Source organism: Palaemon carinicauda, chromosome 23 (assembly GCF_036898095.1).
Source record: "Palaemon carinicauda isolate YSFRI2023 chromosome 23, ASM3689809v2, whole genome shotgun sequence".
In the NCBI taxonomy this organism is placed as follows: Eukaryota; Metazoa; Arthropoda; class Malacostraca; order Decapoda; family Palaemonidae; genus Palaemon; species Palaemon carinicauda.
The window spans coordinates 74909717-74924225 of NC_090747.1; the positions used below are offsets into that span (position 1 = coordinate 74909717).

General features: G+C 38.2%; 1 protein-coding gene across 1 annotated transcript in view; it reads right to left on the reverse strand.

Moving 5' to 3' along the window:
• Nucleotides 1-1809: 1809 nt before the first annotated feature.
• The window catches only part of par-6 (partitioning defective protein 6), a 45677-nt gene continuing 32977 nt past the window's right edge, over nt 1810-14509 (reverse strand). The window contains exon 5 of the mRNA XM_068347052.1: nt 1810-4418. Coding sequence (XP_068203153.1) covers nt 4149-4418 — 270 coding nt within the window. The 3' untranslated portion in view covers nt 1810-4148. The remainder of the gene's footprint in view (nt 4419-14509) is intronic.

Consider the following 14509-nt stretch of genomic DNA (forward strand, 5'->3'; position numbering starts at 1 on the left):
GACCTGAAGGGCGTCCTCGGCGGCGCCCATGCGAGGGGATCCAATGATGGTGAGTCCTCCTTCTCGGCGTCTCCCCCAGATACCAACGTACCTGAAATACAGGCCCATGAAGCGGGGGAAGAGGCTGCAGCAGCCTTTCCCCACATAGGATCATCAGAAGAGACGGGCCCCGCTGGCACCAGGACTCCGTCCTCCGAACACACTCCCGTCCCTCCCTCAGGCCCCCCACTTGCCTGGACCAACAAACATCCCCACTAGCAGAAATCTCAGACTCATGGGGAAGAGCAATGGGCCTGCAACTGACTTACCTCGTCCCCTACTCTGGGTAGGGGAAGGCGGCTGAGAAGCTATATCTGACGAGGCATTGGGAGAAGCAAGCGGCGAGGAGAGGCTCAGCTTCCTAGGTGACCTCTTGGACGCCTACTTCTTGGTGCCGTAGCGCACCAACTGTACCTCGTTCCAGGACTCGCACGCAGGACACGTGGCGGTAGGAGAACATAAGCTGCCCCTACACGATGAACACAGAGGGAAAGGGTAGGAAAGGGTATGGAATGACCACAATGGGACCACGTGGGGACCGCGTAAGACACAAAGGGTCGCACTGGGTAAGGAGAGAGCGTTGAGATATTATCGCGACGCGACCAGAAAACTTACTGGAGTTCGAGACCTGAGCAAGCATGCTCTCTGACCCCGGGTCGCCTCATGGCGCGTATCACTCCGCCAGAGGTTACCCCGCATAGAAAACGGGAGTAGGGTAAACTACACAAAATTCTGGTCGGTTGGGAGGAGATCCCAGATACTCCTAAGAAAGTAGTTCGAGGTAAGTACTCCTTGTTGGAACAAATGTTAGTTTTCTGCTACTTTGTTTACTATCGTACAATGATTGAAATACAGTACAGTACAAGCAAAACAACTGCTATCTGATTCGATTGTTCACAGTTCATAACAAAACAGCTTTTTTTTGTTTGGTTGTTACTGAGACTGTATGCGTTTAGGCAATGATTATAACATTAATCAGGATACTTATATCAATATCTTTAATTTTCTAACCCATTGAAGTAGAAGATGGGATAAATATTAGTTGTACTGTAGTTTCAAGCTTCAAGACTGCGTAAATCTTCATACGAAAATGGTTAGTGGTCGTTGTATAAAATATGTACACTTAGTTGATCTTGAATTGCATACATTTTGTACAATACAGAATTAAGTAACGTTGTTTATTGATTGTAAATATAGGCTACGTGAGGGCAAACAAAAACAGTGAAAACTTAAAAGTACAGTTGACTTTTATGGCAGTGATAGTATTATATTACAGTAATATACACTACAGTACCAGAAAGTGTTATATAGTATTACTAAATAGGAACAACTATACTGTGATAGAAACCAAGTAAAAACAATATTAGGCAGTATTTAGTGTGCTGATTACCCAACTGTAGGTAATGGGTAGCGAGTTGTTAGGTTGCGTTAGGAGTTATCCCACACTAGGGGACAAAATTTTTGCAAATTCGCACCTGTCTCTGTTACCTAACCTTCGCAAAGAGTGGGGCTGACTGTACTAGAAGCTGAGGTCGAAGTGGCTTCTTAAGTGAGCACGACTTCCACAACTATCTGCAGTAACTACAGACATTATAAATTTCAAAAGCATTTTCAAACTTCCTTTAAATTATACTTCTAATAAAGGAAGGTTTGTATCCGTGTAGGAACTACTACATTTTCAGAACCTTACATGATCAACTTTGTGTTGAGCAGTTATTTGCTTCTTTCGACCAATATGGAGTTAGAAGGCGAGGGTAAAAAATAACTTGATAAATATTATTTACTTTAATAAGCTATAGTCCATACAAGTATGTATGTATAAAATAATTTCTCATCTGTAAAACTTATGTGCAAAGATTATGTAAAACTACCAGTTGTATGACTTCACTGCTGCTGGAAACGTAATTCTACAGTGAAGAACATGATTTCAGCAGCATAAATATACATCATTTTTAAAATATAGCTACCCTCAGATACAGTTTGATTAACTGGTACACCAATCAACAGTTTAGCAACAGCTGTTAGCATCACAATGATCTGCACATACAACGGGACATGGAAGAGCTGATGATGCATTATGCGTAATTTATGAAATGTAAATTTGCTAAGATTTTGTTTTAATATTTAAAATTGGTGCTGTTAACTCCTTACAAACAAAGAAAATTTTAAAATCTGAATAAAAATGCAATACCTTTTGGACGCTAAAATTAAAACAGCTTTTACCTTTACACATAGAATTTTTGAAAGACGGCCACAAAACTGATGCATGTGGTACACTTAATGCACAAAATATCACCAACAAGTAGTAAAGACCACTCCTGGATGGATTGTAAAAAGCTGCTAAATTCCTCAGTTATGGCCTAACCAGTACAATATTGCTGGAGGGATAGAGGAGATACAGCTACACACCATGGGCACTCGTTCAACGGGTGGTATTCCAACCCCAGAGCACGGAGTAAAAAAATACGGCAACATTAAGTTCCTAAGGGACGGAATGTGGAAAAACAACATTATTCAACTGTCTCACTTTTGAGGACATGAAATTTAAACAAACTCAAGCAAACTTTTGTTTTATGAAACGTTTAACTAAATTTATTTTCAAAATTCTTATGATTTGTGTCTGCCTACACTGAACACTGAAAAACACAACCTTTGTAAGCTAGACTAAATGCATTAACCCTGACCGTTTCCTATTTGAAAATGCTATAGCTATAATTTTATTTTGATCTCTGATTTAATGCTTGCTTGACACCATTTACAAGGTCTATCCTGCAATGTTCAGTTGTAGAAATAAAAAAGATACAATCAAGAAGTTTACTCAAGAATGGAAGCCTATTGCTAAATGATGCACTACTTAGCTCCAACCTAAACTTTTAAAGAAAACTCAAGTTTGAAAATTGTACACTATAGTGACAACCTAGATTAGGTAATGTGTACGACCAGTAGCAATTTCTTCCTCATAAACTACATGATGTGCACGCCAATGGGGGCATAACACTAGCTCTATCTCAATGTATACAATGTGCACATTACTGTATATACAATCGCAAGACGGCACCACACTTGAACTCCAAGTTTAAAGCTAATTACAAAAGTCTAAGTACATACCAAGATAAACATCCTCAGTTTTGGAATGTAATATGCTCAACAATCTAAATACAATAACAGTTTACACTGGCTACCAGTAGCATTATTAAATCCCCACTTTCTTTTGTGTATTTTCTCGGCTCAGCCGACTCTTTCCCTCACCGGAGTAATATTCATATCACTCTGACCACTTGTTTAACAGCTGCACACCAGAGTAAGCTTACACTATAACTGTAAAACTGTTACGAGGCACAAAACTAAAGTAGACTCCTGAAATGATCCATGAAGGCACAAACAGTACACAGTACTTTTATCATTACAACCCACCAATATTTGCTGCATATGGTAGCACTGAAGCCTGGACAAGGGAACTGGCTATTATGCATTAAAACCTCTCTAGCATCAGCAGGAATAGAAATTTACAGAAAATGCTTCAAAGCAATTTTGTTTAAAGTGTTCTAATCTTTTTGGGAAGATAATTTGGGGATAAACATCAATCCTTAAGGGAAAAGAAGGAGACCTAAAACTGTTACAAGTGGATGGATTAAGTCGTAATGGCAAACATTTAAGCAAATAAATGTAGAATGTCAAGCGTGTTTAAAATTTTTTGGGGAAAGGGTTATGACAAAGATCTTACTGAACTACTTAAATCTGTACTGGCAACTGACAGTTTTTAAGGCAGTTTAAGGACACCAAATAGTTATTTTTTAATGCTATTCAGGCACTTCAATTCCTATTCACAATCATTATATGCTTTTTTCAACAAGATATTCTCTCAACGGTGGGATAGAATTATCATTTATAATTTCTGTTAATGACAATTCACCATAAGCTAGACACCTAATTAAGTACTGTACTAGGATCAAAAATTTATATACTGTATGCTTAAAATTTCCTATAATGGTTTAAAAATGTCCTTTTTCATTTCACTCATATAATACAATATAGAATTATAAAACTTGCGAACTAGAAGAAATCTCATTGAATAGAAAAAAAATATATATATATTAAATACAATTATGTTAAAGATGCAAAACCCCTTCTTCTTTCGCAGACATTGCATGGGACAGAGGTGCGTCGGTAAGGGAATCGCCAGCCGTGAGGTCCCTAATCTCATCCTGATCATATCTGTCATCATCAGATGCAGACTGGTGTGACTGCTGCGACCCAGAAGACATGGCAGAGTTACGCGAGAAAGACCCTCTACGTGGAGTATGAGCGACTGTTCTCTGGTTGGCTGGCTTGACAGTTATTATTAAATTGCTGCTATTTGCAACCATCATGTCAGTCACCTGTAACAAATCAAATCCAAAGTGGCAATACAAGGAAACCAAGTACAAGTTACATTACCTAAATTTGAAGGCATGGACGAACTTATGTCCTTTTATTTAACTTTGATCTTTGAACAGGTATATTTTCAAAATACAGAAGAGCCTAAAGTATCAAAGTCTATTCATGCCAAGAGGGTTTTGTATTGCTGGCCTTCTTAGCCTATAAAAGGGCCTGACCTTAACACCTTGTAAAAGTTTGTCTAAAACGTGAATGAGAGTAGAACAAAGCTTTAAAAATTTAAAGTCAGATGACTAATAACAAAAAGCATCAATTCAAGTAAAAAAAAAAAAAATACATCATTACCAAATTTCCAGATATTGTTATGCATAATTTAAACTTTCCGTACATAGAATTACAATTTTGTTCAAAATACTAATTTCACAAATACGACTGGTAATAATTATGAATACCCACTGATGTACCTTCCTGTACACCCAGTTTACTTCAACAAAAACTGCATTACTTTCCAGTTAACGAATTCCTTCTATAAAGAAAATTACTTTCTTCTTTATCAAAAAAGGCAAAAGATTATATTTATACAAAACTAAAATGTTTTAGTATTGTCAAGTAGTGTTGTTAATCTTTAAGGTTGCTTGTGCAAAGTGATTCCTTTGAAAGTGTTAACAATATAATAAATCTTTCTGAAGTCTCAGAACAGGCGAGACTCCATAACACGGTATTTTCCTCATGCCATTTGGTAGTTAATATCTTCCATTATGATTTGGTTGGTTTCAATGGAGGGAATGGCTAGGATGTTATCTAATTTCCAATATCAAAAGACAAACCATTTGGGCTAAAGTCAATCATTTTGATTTGGTGGTCTGGTTAAACTACTTATATCTAATGTAAATTAAATTTTGATAAACATGAACAATTTAAGTTTTTAGAAATTTTAACAATAATGTACTTTTATTAATATTTAGCTTTTAGCCTTCATTAAATCCTACTCATAGAGACTTCTATTGAAAAAAAAAAAAAAAAAAAAAAAAAAAAAAAAAAAAAAAAAACACTTGACAATGCTGATGAGCCTGGTGTTGGTCTTGATATCTGTTCAGTGTTAAAATTTCTTAAAAATATTATGCATATAAGATGCTCCTGAAAGTGCAGACTAAAGTTGCATATAGGATCAGATGTAAATTTGGTTAAAAAGATCAAAAACTTTTCAAAATTCAAGATTTCATGTTTATATTGTTTGAATTTCTCTTACATTATTTCTAATTATCTGTTCACACTATGTATCCCAATATCATCATTATTATTATTATTATAATGTCCAAGCTAGAACCCATATTGGAAAAGCAGAATACAAGCCAAAGGGCTTCTCCAAGGAAAATAGCCTAGTGAGGAAAGAAAATAAGGGAAAAGCAAAATAAATAAATAAATATATAATATTTTAAGATCATTAACTATGTTGAAATAGATCAGTCAGATATAAACTATAACACAAGACTTATATCTACCTGCTCAATAAAAATAATTTACAAAAGGTTTTTCAACTTCTTAAGTTCCATTTATTCAACTTCCTGATTAGGAAGATCATTCCATAATCTGATCACAGCTCGAATAAAACTTCTTAAGAGTACAGTACTGTGAAGTATTGTGTTTTATGAGGGAGAAGGTATGGTTGTTAGAATTAACTGTATATGCAGCACTACGTATAAAATGACACAGTATGAGTGCAATGGGTGATCTGAATTATGAGAAATCTTATATAACACGCATCAATCAAGAACTAAATGAATGACGGTGAGAGATTTATATCCAGGCCAGGAATATGCTATTTAATGGACATTAAGTTTCTATCCAACAAACTAAGACGAGAGTCAGCAGTTGAAGACCAGACAGGAGAACAATGGTTGAGACAAGGTAGAATGAACAAACAAAGATATTTCCAAAAATATTTCTCAATAAGCGAATTTATTTTGCAATATAAGAAGAAACAGACTGAACATGTTTCTCAAAAATGAAATTTGTAATCTAGAATCAAACCTAAAATTCTAAGAGTTGTATATATTGGTTGTTTAACTTGTATGTTGGAGTGGTGAGAAAGGTGAATGCTGGAGTTCTTGGACGAGGATTGAAAATCATAACGAAAATGATCATGAATGGGAGGTAAATCAGTTGTTGTTTACAGATGATATTGTACTGTTTGCAGACTCAGAAAAGAAGCTTGGCCCATTAGTGACAGAATTTGGAAGGGTATGTGAGAGAGGGAAGTTGAGAGTTAATGTGAGTAAGAGTAAGGTTATGAGATGTACGAGAAGGGAAGGCGGTGCGAGGCTGAATGTCATGTTGAATAGAGAGTTACTTGAGGAGATGGATCAATTTAAGTACTTGGGGTCTGTTGTTGCAGCAAATGGTGGAGTGGAATCAGATGTACGTCAGAGAGTGAATGAAGGATGCAAAGTGTTGGGGACAGTGAAGGGAGTTGTGAAGAATAGAAGGTTGGGCATGTATGTAAAAAGAGTTCTGTATGAGAAAGTGATTGTACCAACTGTGATGTATGGATCGGAGTTGTGGGGAATGAAAGTGACGGAGAGACAAAAATTGAATGTGTTTGAGATGAAGTGTTTGAGGAGTATGGCTGGTGTATCTCGAGAAGATAGGGTTTGGAACGAAGTAGTGAGGGTGAGAACGGGTGTAAGAAATGAGTTAGCAGCTAAAGTGGATATGAATTTGTTGAGGTGGTTTGGCCGTGTAGAGAGAATGGAAAATGGCTGTCTGCTAAAGAAGGTGATGAATGCAAGAGTTGATGGGAGAAGTACAAGAGGAAGGCCAAGGTTTGGGTGGGTGGATGGATGGAGTGAAGAAAGCTCTGGGTGATAGGGGAATAGATGTGAGAGGGGCAAGAGAGCGTGCTAGAAATAGGAATGAATGGCGAGCTATCAAGACGCAGTTCAGGTAGGCGCTGCTGCTTCCTCCAGTCGCCTTGGATAACCATGGAGGTAGCAGCAGTAGGGGATTAAGCATTATGAAGCTTTATCTGTGGTGGATAACGGGGGAGGGTGGGCTGTGGCACCCTAGCAGTACCAGCCGCACTCAGTCGAGTCTTTCGTCAGGCTGGGAGAGCAAAAAGAGGAAAGGTCCCCTTTTTTCCCCTTGTATAATGTCGGCTAACCCCCAAAATTGGGGGAAGTGCCTTGGTACAGTACATATACGATGTATAAAAGTTAGAGACATTGTCAGTACAAAAGATCTGATGAGTTTTTTGGGGGGTTCAACTTCATGCTCTGTAATTGGAAATGCACTAATTCTAACTAGATCTCTATTAAAGGATTCTACAACCATAGGTCTACATTCTGGATATAGTATTGATGCAAAGAGGGTAATATCTTCTGCAAACGCAACAAACTCGTTTATTATGCCAAATCACACATGCACATACTGCATAGCATAGTAGAAGAGTACCCAGAACACCACCAGATATTACATTCCTATAGTCACTGGTGTCCATCAATAACAACTTTGCAATCTATTACCTATTCCGCTTGGCTTAAGTCTGAAAACAAGGGCCTCAAGATTAACATGGCAAAAGGCAGCGGTAATATCAAGGCCAATTGTACGAACTTCCTGACCAAAACCAAAGAATTTTTGTACAGTATTGGAAATTATAAGAAGGGCATCCCATGTTCAAAGACCTTTATGAAAGCCAAACTGCAAAACAGGAAAAAGATGATTATCTTCAGCATACCAATTCAGACGTTTGGTCCAGACGTTAAAAAACATTAGATAATATGGGAGTTACGGAAATTGGACAGTAATCAGCAGGGCTAAGGCTACCACACACTTACCCAATGGATTACCATTACCAATTCTCCAGGGGCAAAAAGAACTTCTTGCTAACTTGTGAGAAATAACAACTTCAATCAGGTTCTTCATAAAAAAACATTTGGGTCTAGGTCCATTAAGAGCATTTAAATTTCCCAGGACCGAAAAGCTAAACTGATTATTTTAGCCTCAGGAAAACAGGAATGAGGAAGATCGAGTATCTCATTACTCTGCTTACTATTAAATACATCAGCCAAAGGGTTGCCTTTTCCCTTGGACAGTGAGCAACAATCATCTGGCTCAAGTAAAGAAGGAACCGGTAAGTCTACACCATTATGCAGATTTGAGGGTACCCCACCACTATGCTCCTGGGTTGTACCAAAGGATTTATTTCATGATCAAATTGTATTCCTTTCAAGCCAACCAATAAACTCTAAAAAATGACAGCTCTTAGCCGAGTAAATTTATTCCGTTTCCGTAAATAAGCGTGTCTAAAATCATCACTGAACCAGGGTTTGGCATTCTCTCGGTATCTTAACACACGAGAAGGGATTTGCCTATCAATTATGTTGACCAGATTTTCCTTCAAGAGAGTAACAAACTCTGCCCCTTACAGAATTGTGACCATATCAAATGCAAAAAAATCACTCAAAATGCCATTCCAGCAGCTTGCTATCTCATTTTTAGCAATACAGTAATGTTTCACCTCCACACAAAATTTAATTATGAGCACATTTTCATCCATTTCATTTTTAGTTCAGAAAACCTTTTTTTCATCTTACTAAATTCTCTCCTGTCTTTTTCCACTCATATACTTGATTAATGTTGCAGTGCAGAACTTTAAAGTTTTCAATCTGAACTTCTTAAGAATCATCGGTTATTTTGTAATTACCTATACCTTTTAGGTTACATTCATATGATCACTATCAGCATTGGATTTCAGAGCTACTAGAGTCAACTTTAGGGCTTGGGATGAAAATACCTCGTTTATCACCCATCCAAGAAGGCAAACGGGCAGAAAAGCATAAGACGTCGAGGCCGTCCCATGGAAGCTGAAACACGTCCGAGTGCTGCTGCCAGGTCTGGGACTGGTGAGCAGTAGACAGGCAGTTTTTTGTTAAAGCTTATAGCTTACTCTATTGTTACGGAACCCCACAAAGTATACATCAATGCCTACCACCAAGTGACTGACCAAAAGAGACTGGAAATGCTGAAACGGTGGAAAAGCTGCCTTCAACTCCAGAATATTAATATGAAGAGATTTGTTCTTGTGACCATTGTCCTGACATCAAATGGTCCATGAGATAGGACCTTCATCCCCCCTATTTGACACCTGTAAAAAAAATTTGGAGGGGGTCACTACGGGAGACCCCAAAAACAATTTCCTTGTTTAGTCACCATAATAGGCGGAGATGACCATGAGGAACAAGTTTCTCTAATGATGTCAAGTAACTTAATAGCTGTTGCCACTGTTGGGCTGGCAACTGTGTCAGATGAAAGAAAGGAGTTACTTCCCTGAATTAGGTTATTCCATGTCCTAGGATGGATAAACTTTCCCTGCAACTACAGTATTCCTCTGCACATGACCAGGTAACTATCATAATCAAGCCTTTAACAGAGTTAACCTAGGAAGATGTATTGTGTGGATGAAAATACAAGAAAAAGGCTATAACAATTAAGAGAAATAAATTATTGATCCTACATTAATTTAACCCAATTTTTTCTTACCATGGAGTTTTACCCAATTTTTTCATTGGGTCTTGGGAAGTTTAGGCATAAACGTGAGTAAAGTTTTTCAAACGAAAGGCTTTTACCAATAATTAAAAGATGAAAACGTTGGTTCCTTAGTGTACTGGAGTTCGTCCAGAAGTTAGATACTGTACATTATTGGTAGGTTTAAGACGTTGGCAGATGGATTTAACAGAAAGACAGAAAGCTATTTAGAAGAATATCACTATCAATATTTTGTTTCAGTGTTTGTGTTTTGTAACCACCGTCTCTTTAGACACAATTGCAAAGATTTAGAAAGTTAAAATAGAATAAGAGAAACAAGAAGTTATTAGAAATGTCATGGGTGACTTGTTACAAAATAAGAATTCTAGTTTAGAATTTGAAATTAGTCAAAGGAATACTTACAAAGACTAGAGAAAATATTTGTGTGACCTAATCGTCCTGACATACTAAACCAACGAAGTAATAACAATAATTCATGCTCACAAGTTACCAGGACATCCAGTAATCAAAGACTGTACATATAAGGATGAATCAATTTTTGGCCTAATAAAGGGATTTTGACGTAGGAAAAATCTATTTTTGGGCTCCAGCCATGTCGTCCTGATGGAAGTTCCTTCTGGCAACTTCTACAGTATAATATTTCTGCGATTGATATTACAAGAGAATTACCGTCAGGTATCACAGGGTTCCAACCCCCGGAAATGACTATCCGAAGATATCGTGTATAATCAGGGATGTATCCTAAGATAACCATAGATATCTGCACCCCAAAGAGACCTTACCCAGTCTAATCCACTAAGGGGAAGGATAAGTAAGGAGCCGTTACACATCCTATCACCTTCGAGTGCCCCTATACGTTCCTGCTTCTCATTCCTTCGAACGCACCTGATGGCTACAGTTCGGTTGATTTTAGGGGGAGCTTTTTTCCCAAACTTTGATAATTAGTTTTGTGAATTGGCTTCCTCTTTTTCACTAAAGTTGAATATCTACCTCTCTTTGGCTTTGTTTATGCTAATTTTGATTTTAGCTCCTTTCCAGGACTTAATTTTAGCATTTGGTTAGAGGAAGCCTGAGCGCTTCGAGTCCTGCTAGCATGGCGTCGGGCTTAGTCCCTGATGGCCTCTTATTTGTCGTGTTTACTCAAATTTTTGGGTAAACTTCACGTTAGCTAGTTTTGGTTCAGCATTTTTAATCCCTTTGAGGTGCTACAAAGGGACCACAAGGACTATGTCCCAAAAATTGATTGATGATAAATAAATACTGGTCTTCAATGAAATTTTTAACTGATGAGTCAATAGCAGAAGCATTTATGGCCAGGATAATCTGTAGACATTTGTTTCGAGATACTTCTCTTGGACAATGCACCCAAATTTACTAGTGTCATAAAGAATTGTGCAATATTTTTTCTTTAAAGTAAGAAAGGCGAGATACCCCCAACCCCCTATATGTCAAGTTCAAATAGAGCATCAGAAATGGCAAATCAAAGGGGCTGTGGATGTCCTTCGAACCATCATTAGTCCAACCATGGAAGACTGATAATTAATTTTAGATCACAAATTTACATAAAATAACTAGGCAAATGAAATATTAGGAGAAACCAAATATTTTTGTTACACAGATATAGATAGACTACTAAAATACTTGTTAGATGACATGCAGTCCTTTAGACAATCACACGACTATTTAGTTTAGCAAATAAATAAATGTTATGATTGTATAAAGTTTATTATCTAGAAATGAAATTAGGTTCAAAAGTATGCATTAAATAAATGTAAATCAAAGTCCGAATGAAAAATGTCTCCAAATAATTAAGGGACTACATACTGTAGAGTCTTAAAAAAAAAATATGATAAGAGAACATTTGATAAAGTTATAGTTAATGTTGATAATTGATGTATAGAAACTCATAGATGATTAACCTTTAGAAGTGTACTAAATAATTTACAAGATTGATAAAAATAATAATGATAGACATGAATGTAACTAAAAATTATAATGAATGGGAAAATTTTAAACAATTTTATGATAGGAATGCTGCTTCCTCCGGTGCCTCCTGCTGCTTCCTCCGGTGCCTCCTGCTGCTTCCTCCGGTGCCTTAGATGACCGCGGAGGGAGCAGCAGTAGGGGATTCAGCATTATGAAGCTTCATCTGTGGTGGATAATGTGGGAGGTTGGGCTGTGGCACCCTAGCAGTACCAGCTGAACTCAGCTGAGTCCCTGGTTAGGCTGGAGGAATGTAGAGAGTAGAGGTCCCCTTTTTTGCTTTTGTTTTGTTTCATTGTTGATGTCGGCTACCCCCCAAAATTGGGGGAAGTGCCTTTGGTATATGTATGTATGATAGGAATGTGAAAGTGTAATCATTTTAATCAAGAAAGATGAATAAATATGAAGAAAGGATATATGTGCAAACATATATATAGGTGAACAGTTACTAAAGTCATGTACCAGCCAGCCTCAAGGACTCGTGAAATCATCCGAGATGCATACTACTTTGATCAGACCTATTTAGACGATGTCTCCCTCTTCAAGTGTACTGTAGTATAGAAGTAGCATTCTGTTGAGGGCAACTCCTTTGGCATAATTAAGTAACCCTCTAATAGGCATACGAACAGGTAAGATAGAGCTCCCGTAAGAGCGAGCAATCACGAGCATGTGGTGTGGTGCTTCACTAGATGCCAGCGATCACGAACAACTAAGGTAAAAGCAAAGTAGTGAGCAATCTCGCTATCTTTTTCTAAGTAGTCAGTGAAAGAGTGATTAATATGAACATAGGAGTGACTTAAATGTAAAACCTATCAATCGGTCTTGAAGGGCTAATTGTCCAATAGTGGAAAAGGAAGGGTGGCAACCACTTTTTTTTTGACTGACAGTCTGCCTAGACTGAGCACGCTCAAAGACACGAACAGAGATTTGTACATGGGTAGTACGGTAGTTGCCCTCTGTTCAGAAAATGTCATGATCTAGACTGAATACACGCAGAAGTTGCACGTCTTTATAAGCTATCCCCTGTCCCTCTGGAAAGGGAATAGGAGAGCAGGCATCGGCATCTGTAGCGCCCTGTACGGCCAGGCAAATGCTTAAAATAAGGGTGTAAGGAAATCTCTTCCCCGCCAAAGAAGGTGCTTGTGAATCCGTAGGATCGTACAAAAATCTGTCACTGTGCGTGCTAGTGTGGGAGCATTCAGTTGTGGGTGTGCAAATCAAGATCTCGTTGAGCACAAACAATGTCTGACAAGGTAAGGTTTTCCAATCTACTGTAGTCGGAAAAGGGTCCAAACCCGTTGCTCGCTTGGATATACATTGACCGTGAGTGCTTGCATTACCAGTAGGACGCTTGCCGCTCTGAAGGCTTGCGAGAGTGAGCGTGGTTATAATGCACAGAAAAACTAAAGTACCTCTTCCGGGAAGGAGAACTTGTTCCTCCTGTACCTCCTTCGTAGATCATGGAGGGGGTTGGACAATCAAAGTCTGGCCCAAGGGGGGAATATTAGCCAGCAGCCTAGGTTTAGGCTCAATGTCAATGTCACAAGACACTAAAGCATTATTCCCTATCAAGGGATTAAGCGCTAAGGCTAGCCTTTCTCTGTACGAATTACCTTATAACCTAAGGGAAGTCCAAAGGCGTGGCACACCGTCATCAACTAGAATCACGTCTGAAATTTCAAAAGATTCCTCTCGAGGGAGAGGCTCACCTAGCGAAACAGGAGTGTCTCCTGACCTCGAGACTTTTCCAGAGTTACTTTGCTACCACTCTTCCTCATCATCTCTCTCCACGGGAGACAGGGAAGCATCAGAGGGCTGAGTGGCGGGGGTTAAAAGAAGAGGTCTAGCCAATTTCTTCGACCTCAAATATGAGCATGAGGAAGAAAAGTTGAGCCTAGCCTTCTTCCGCCTCCTACCATGCACCTGGTAATAAAAGGGTCACTGCTCCCTACATCCTCATAGGGGGAATTTACGTGGCGCATATGTCTGCTGCATGAAGGGTACATGGTACGAAGATGTGAATATCTACCTCACTGCAGCTCATAAAAGTGCCGTATTTTCCTGAGACCTCCAGCCAAGTCCACCTTTGGTATTTGCAAGCATACACACACACTAGAAAGAGAAAGAAAAGATTTTTAAAAGCCAGGTTTGAAGAGATGTCAATCGCACTTTAGTGCTATTCGGCAGCTGTAATCAAAGTGACTAAAATATTCAGTGTACCTGAAAGGAGGGCTAAAGCCAGCCAATACCTTGCTATAAACTTTGAATGCCGAGTTCAAACGTCTCTTGAATAAATCTTCTATTAAAAGAATCAGGTTTGTATTTGTGTCGGAACGAAAATACTGTAATGAAGTAAAATTAACACGGAAAAATCCTGAATTTTCTCCACTTATTGTTCATATGCAGTAGGTTGTATTGTATATGAACTCGAGGTCAGATGAAGAAAAAGGAGGACTTTTTTTAGAGCAAAGCATACAATCAAGTATATAATTGTATTGTATAGTATAAACCTTCATTTTATATATCTAATTTCCATTTTACCAGGAAAATTAGAAGTTTCATTTAA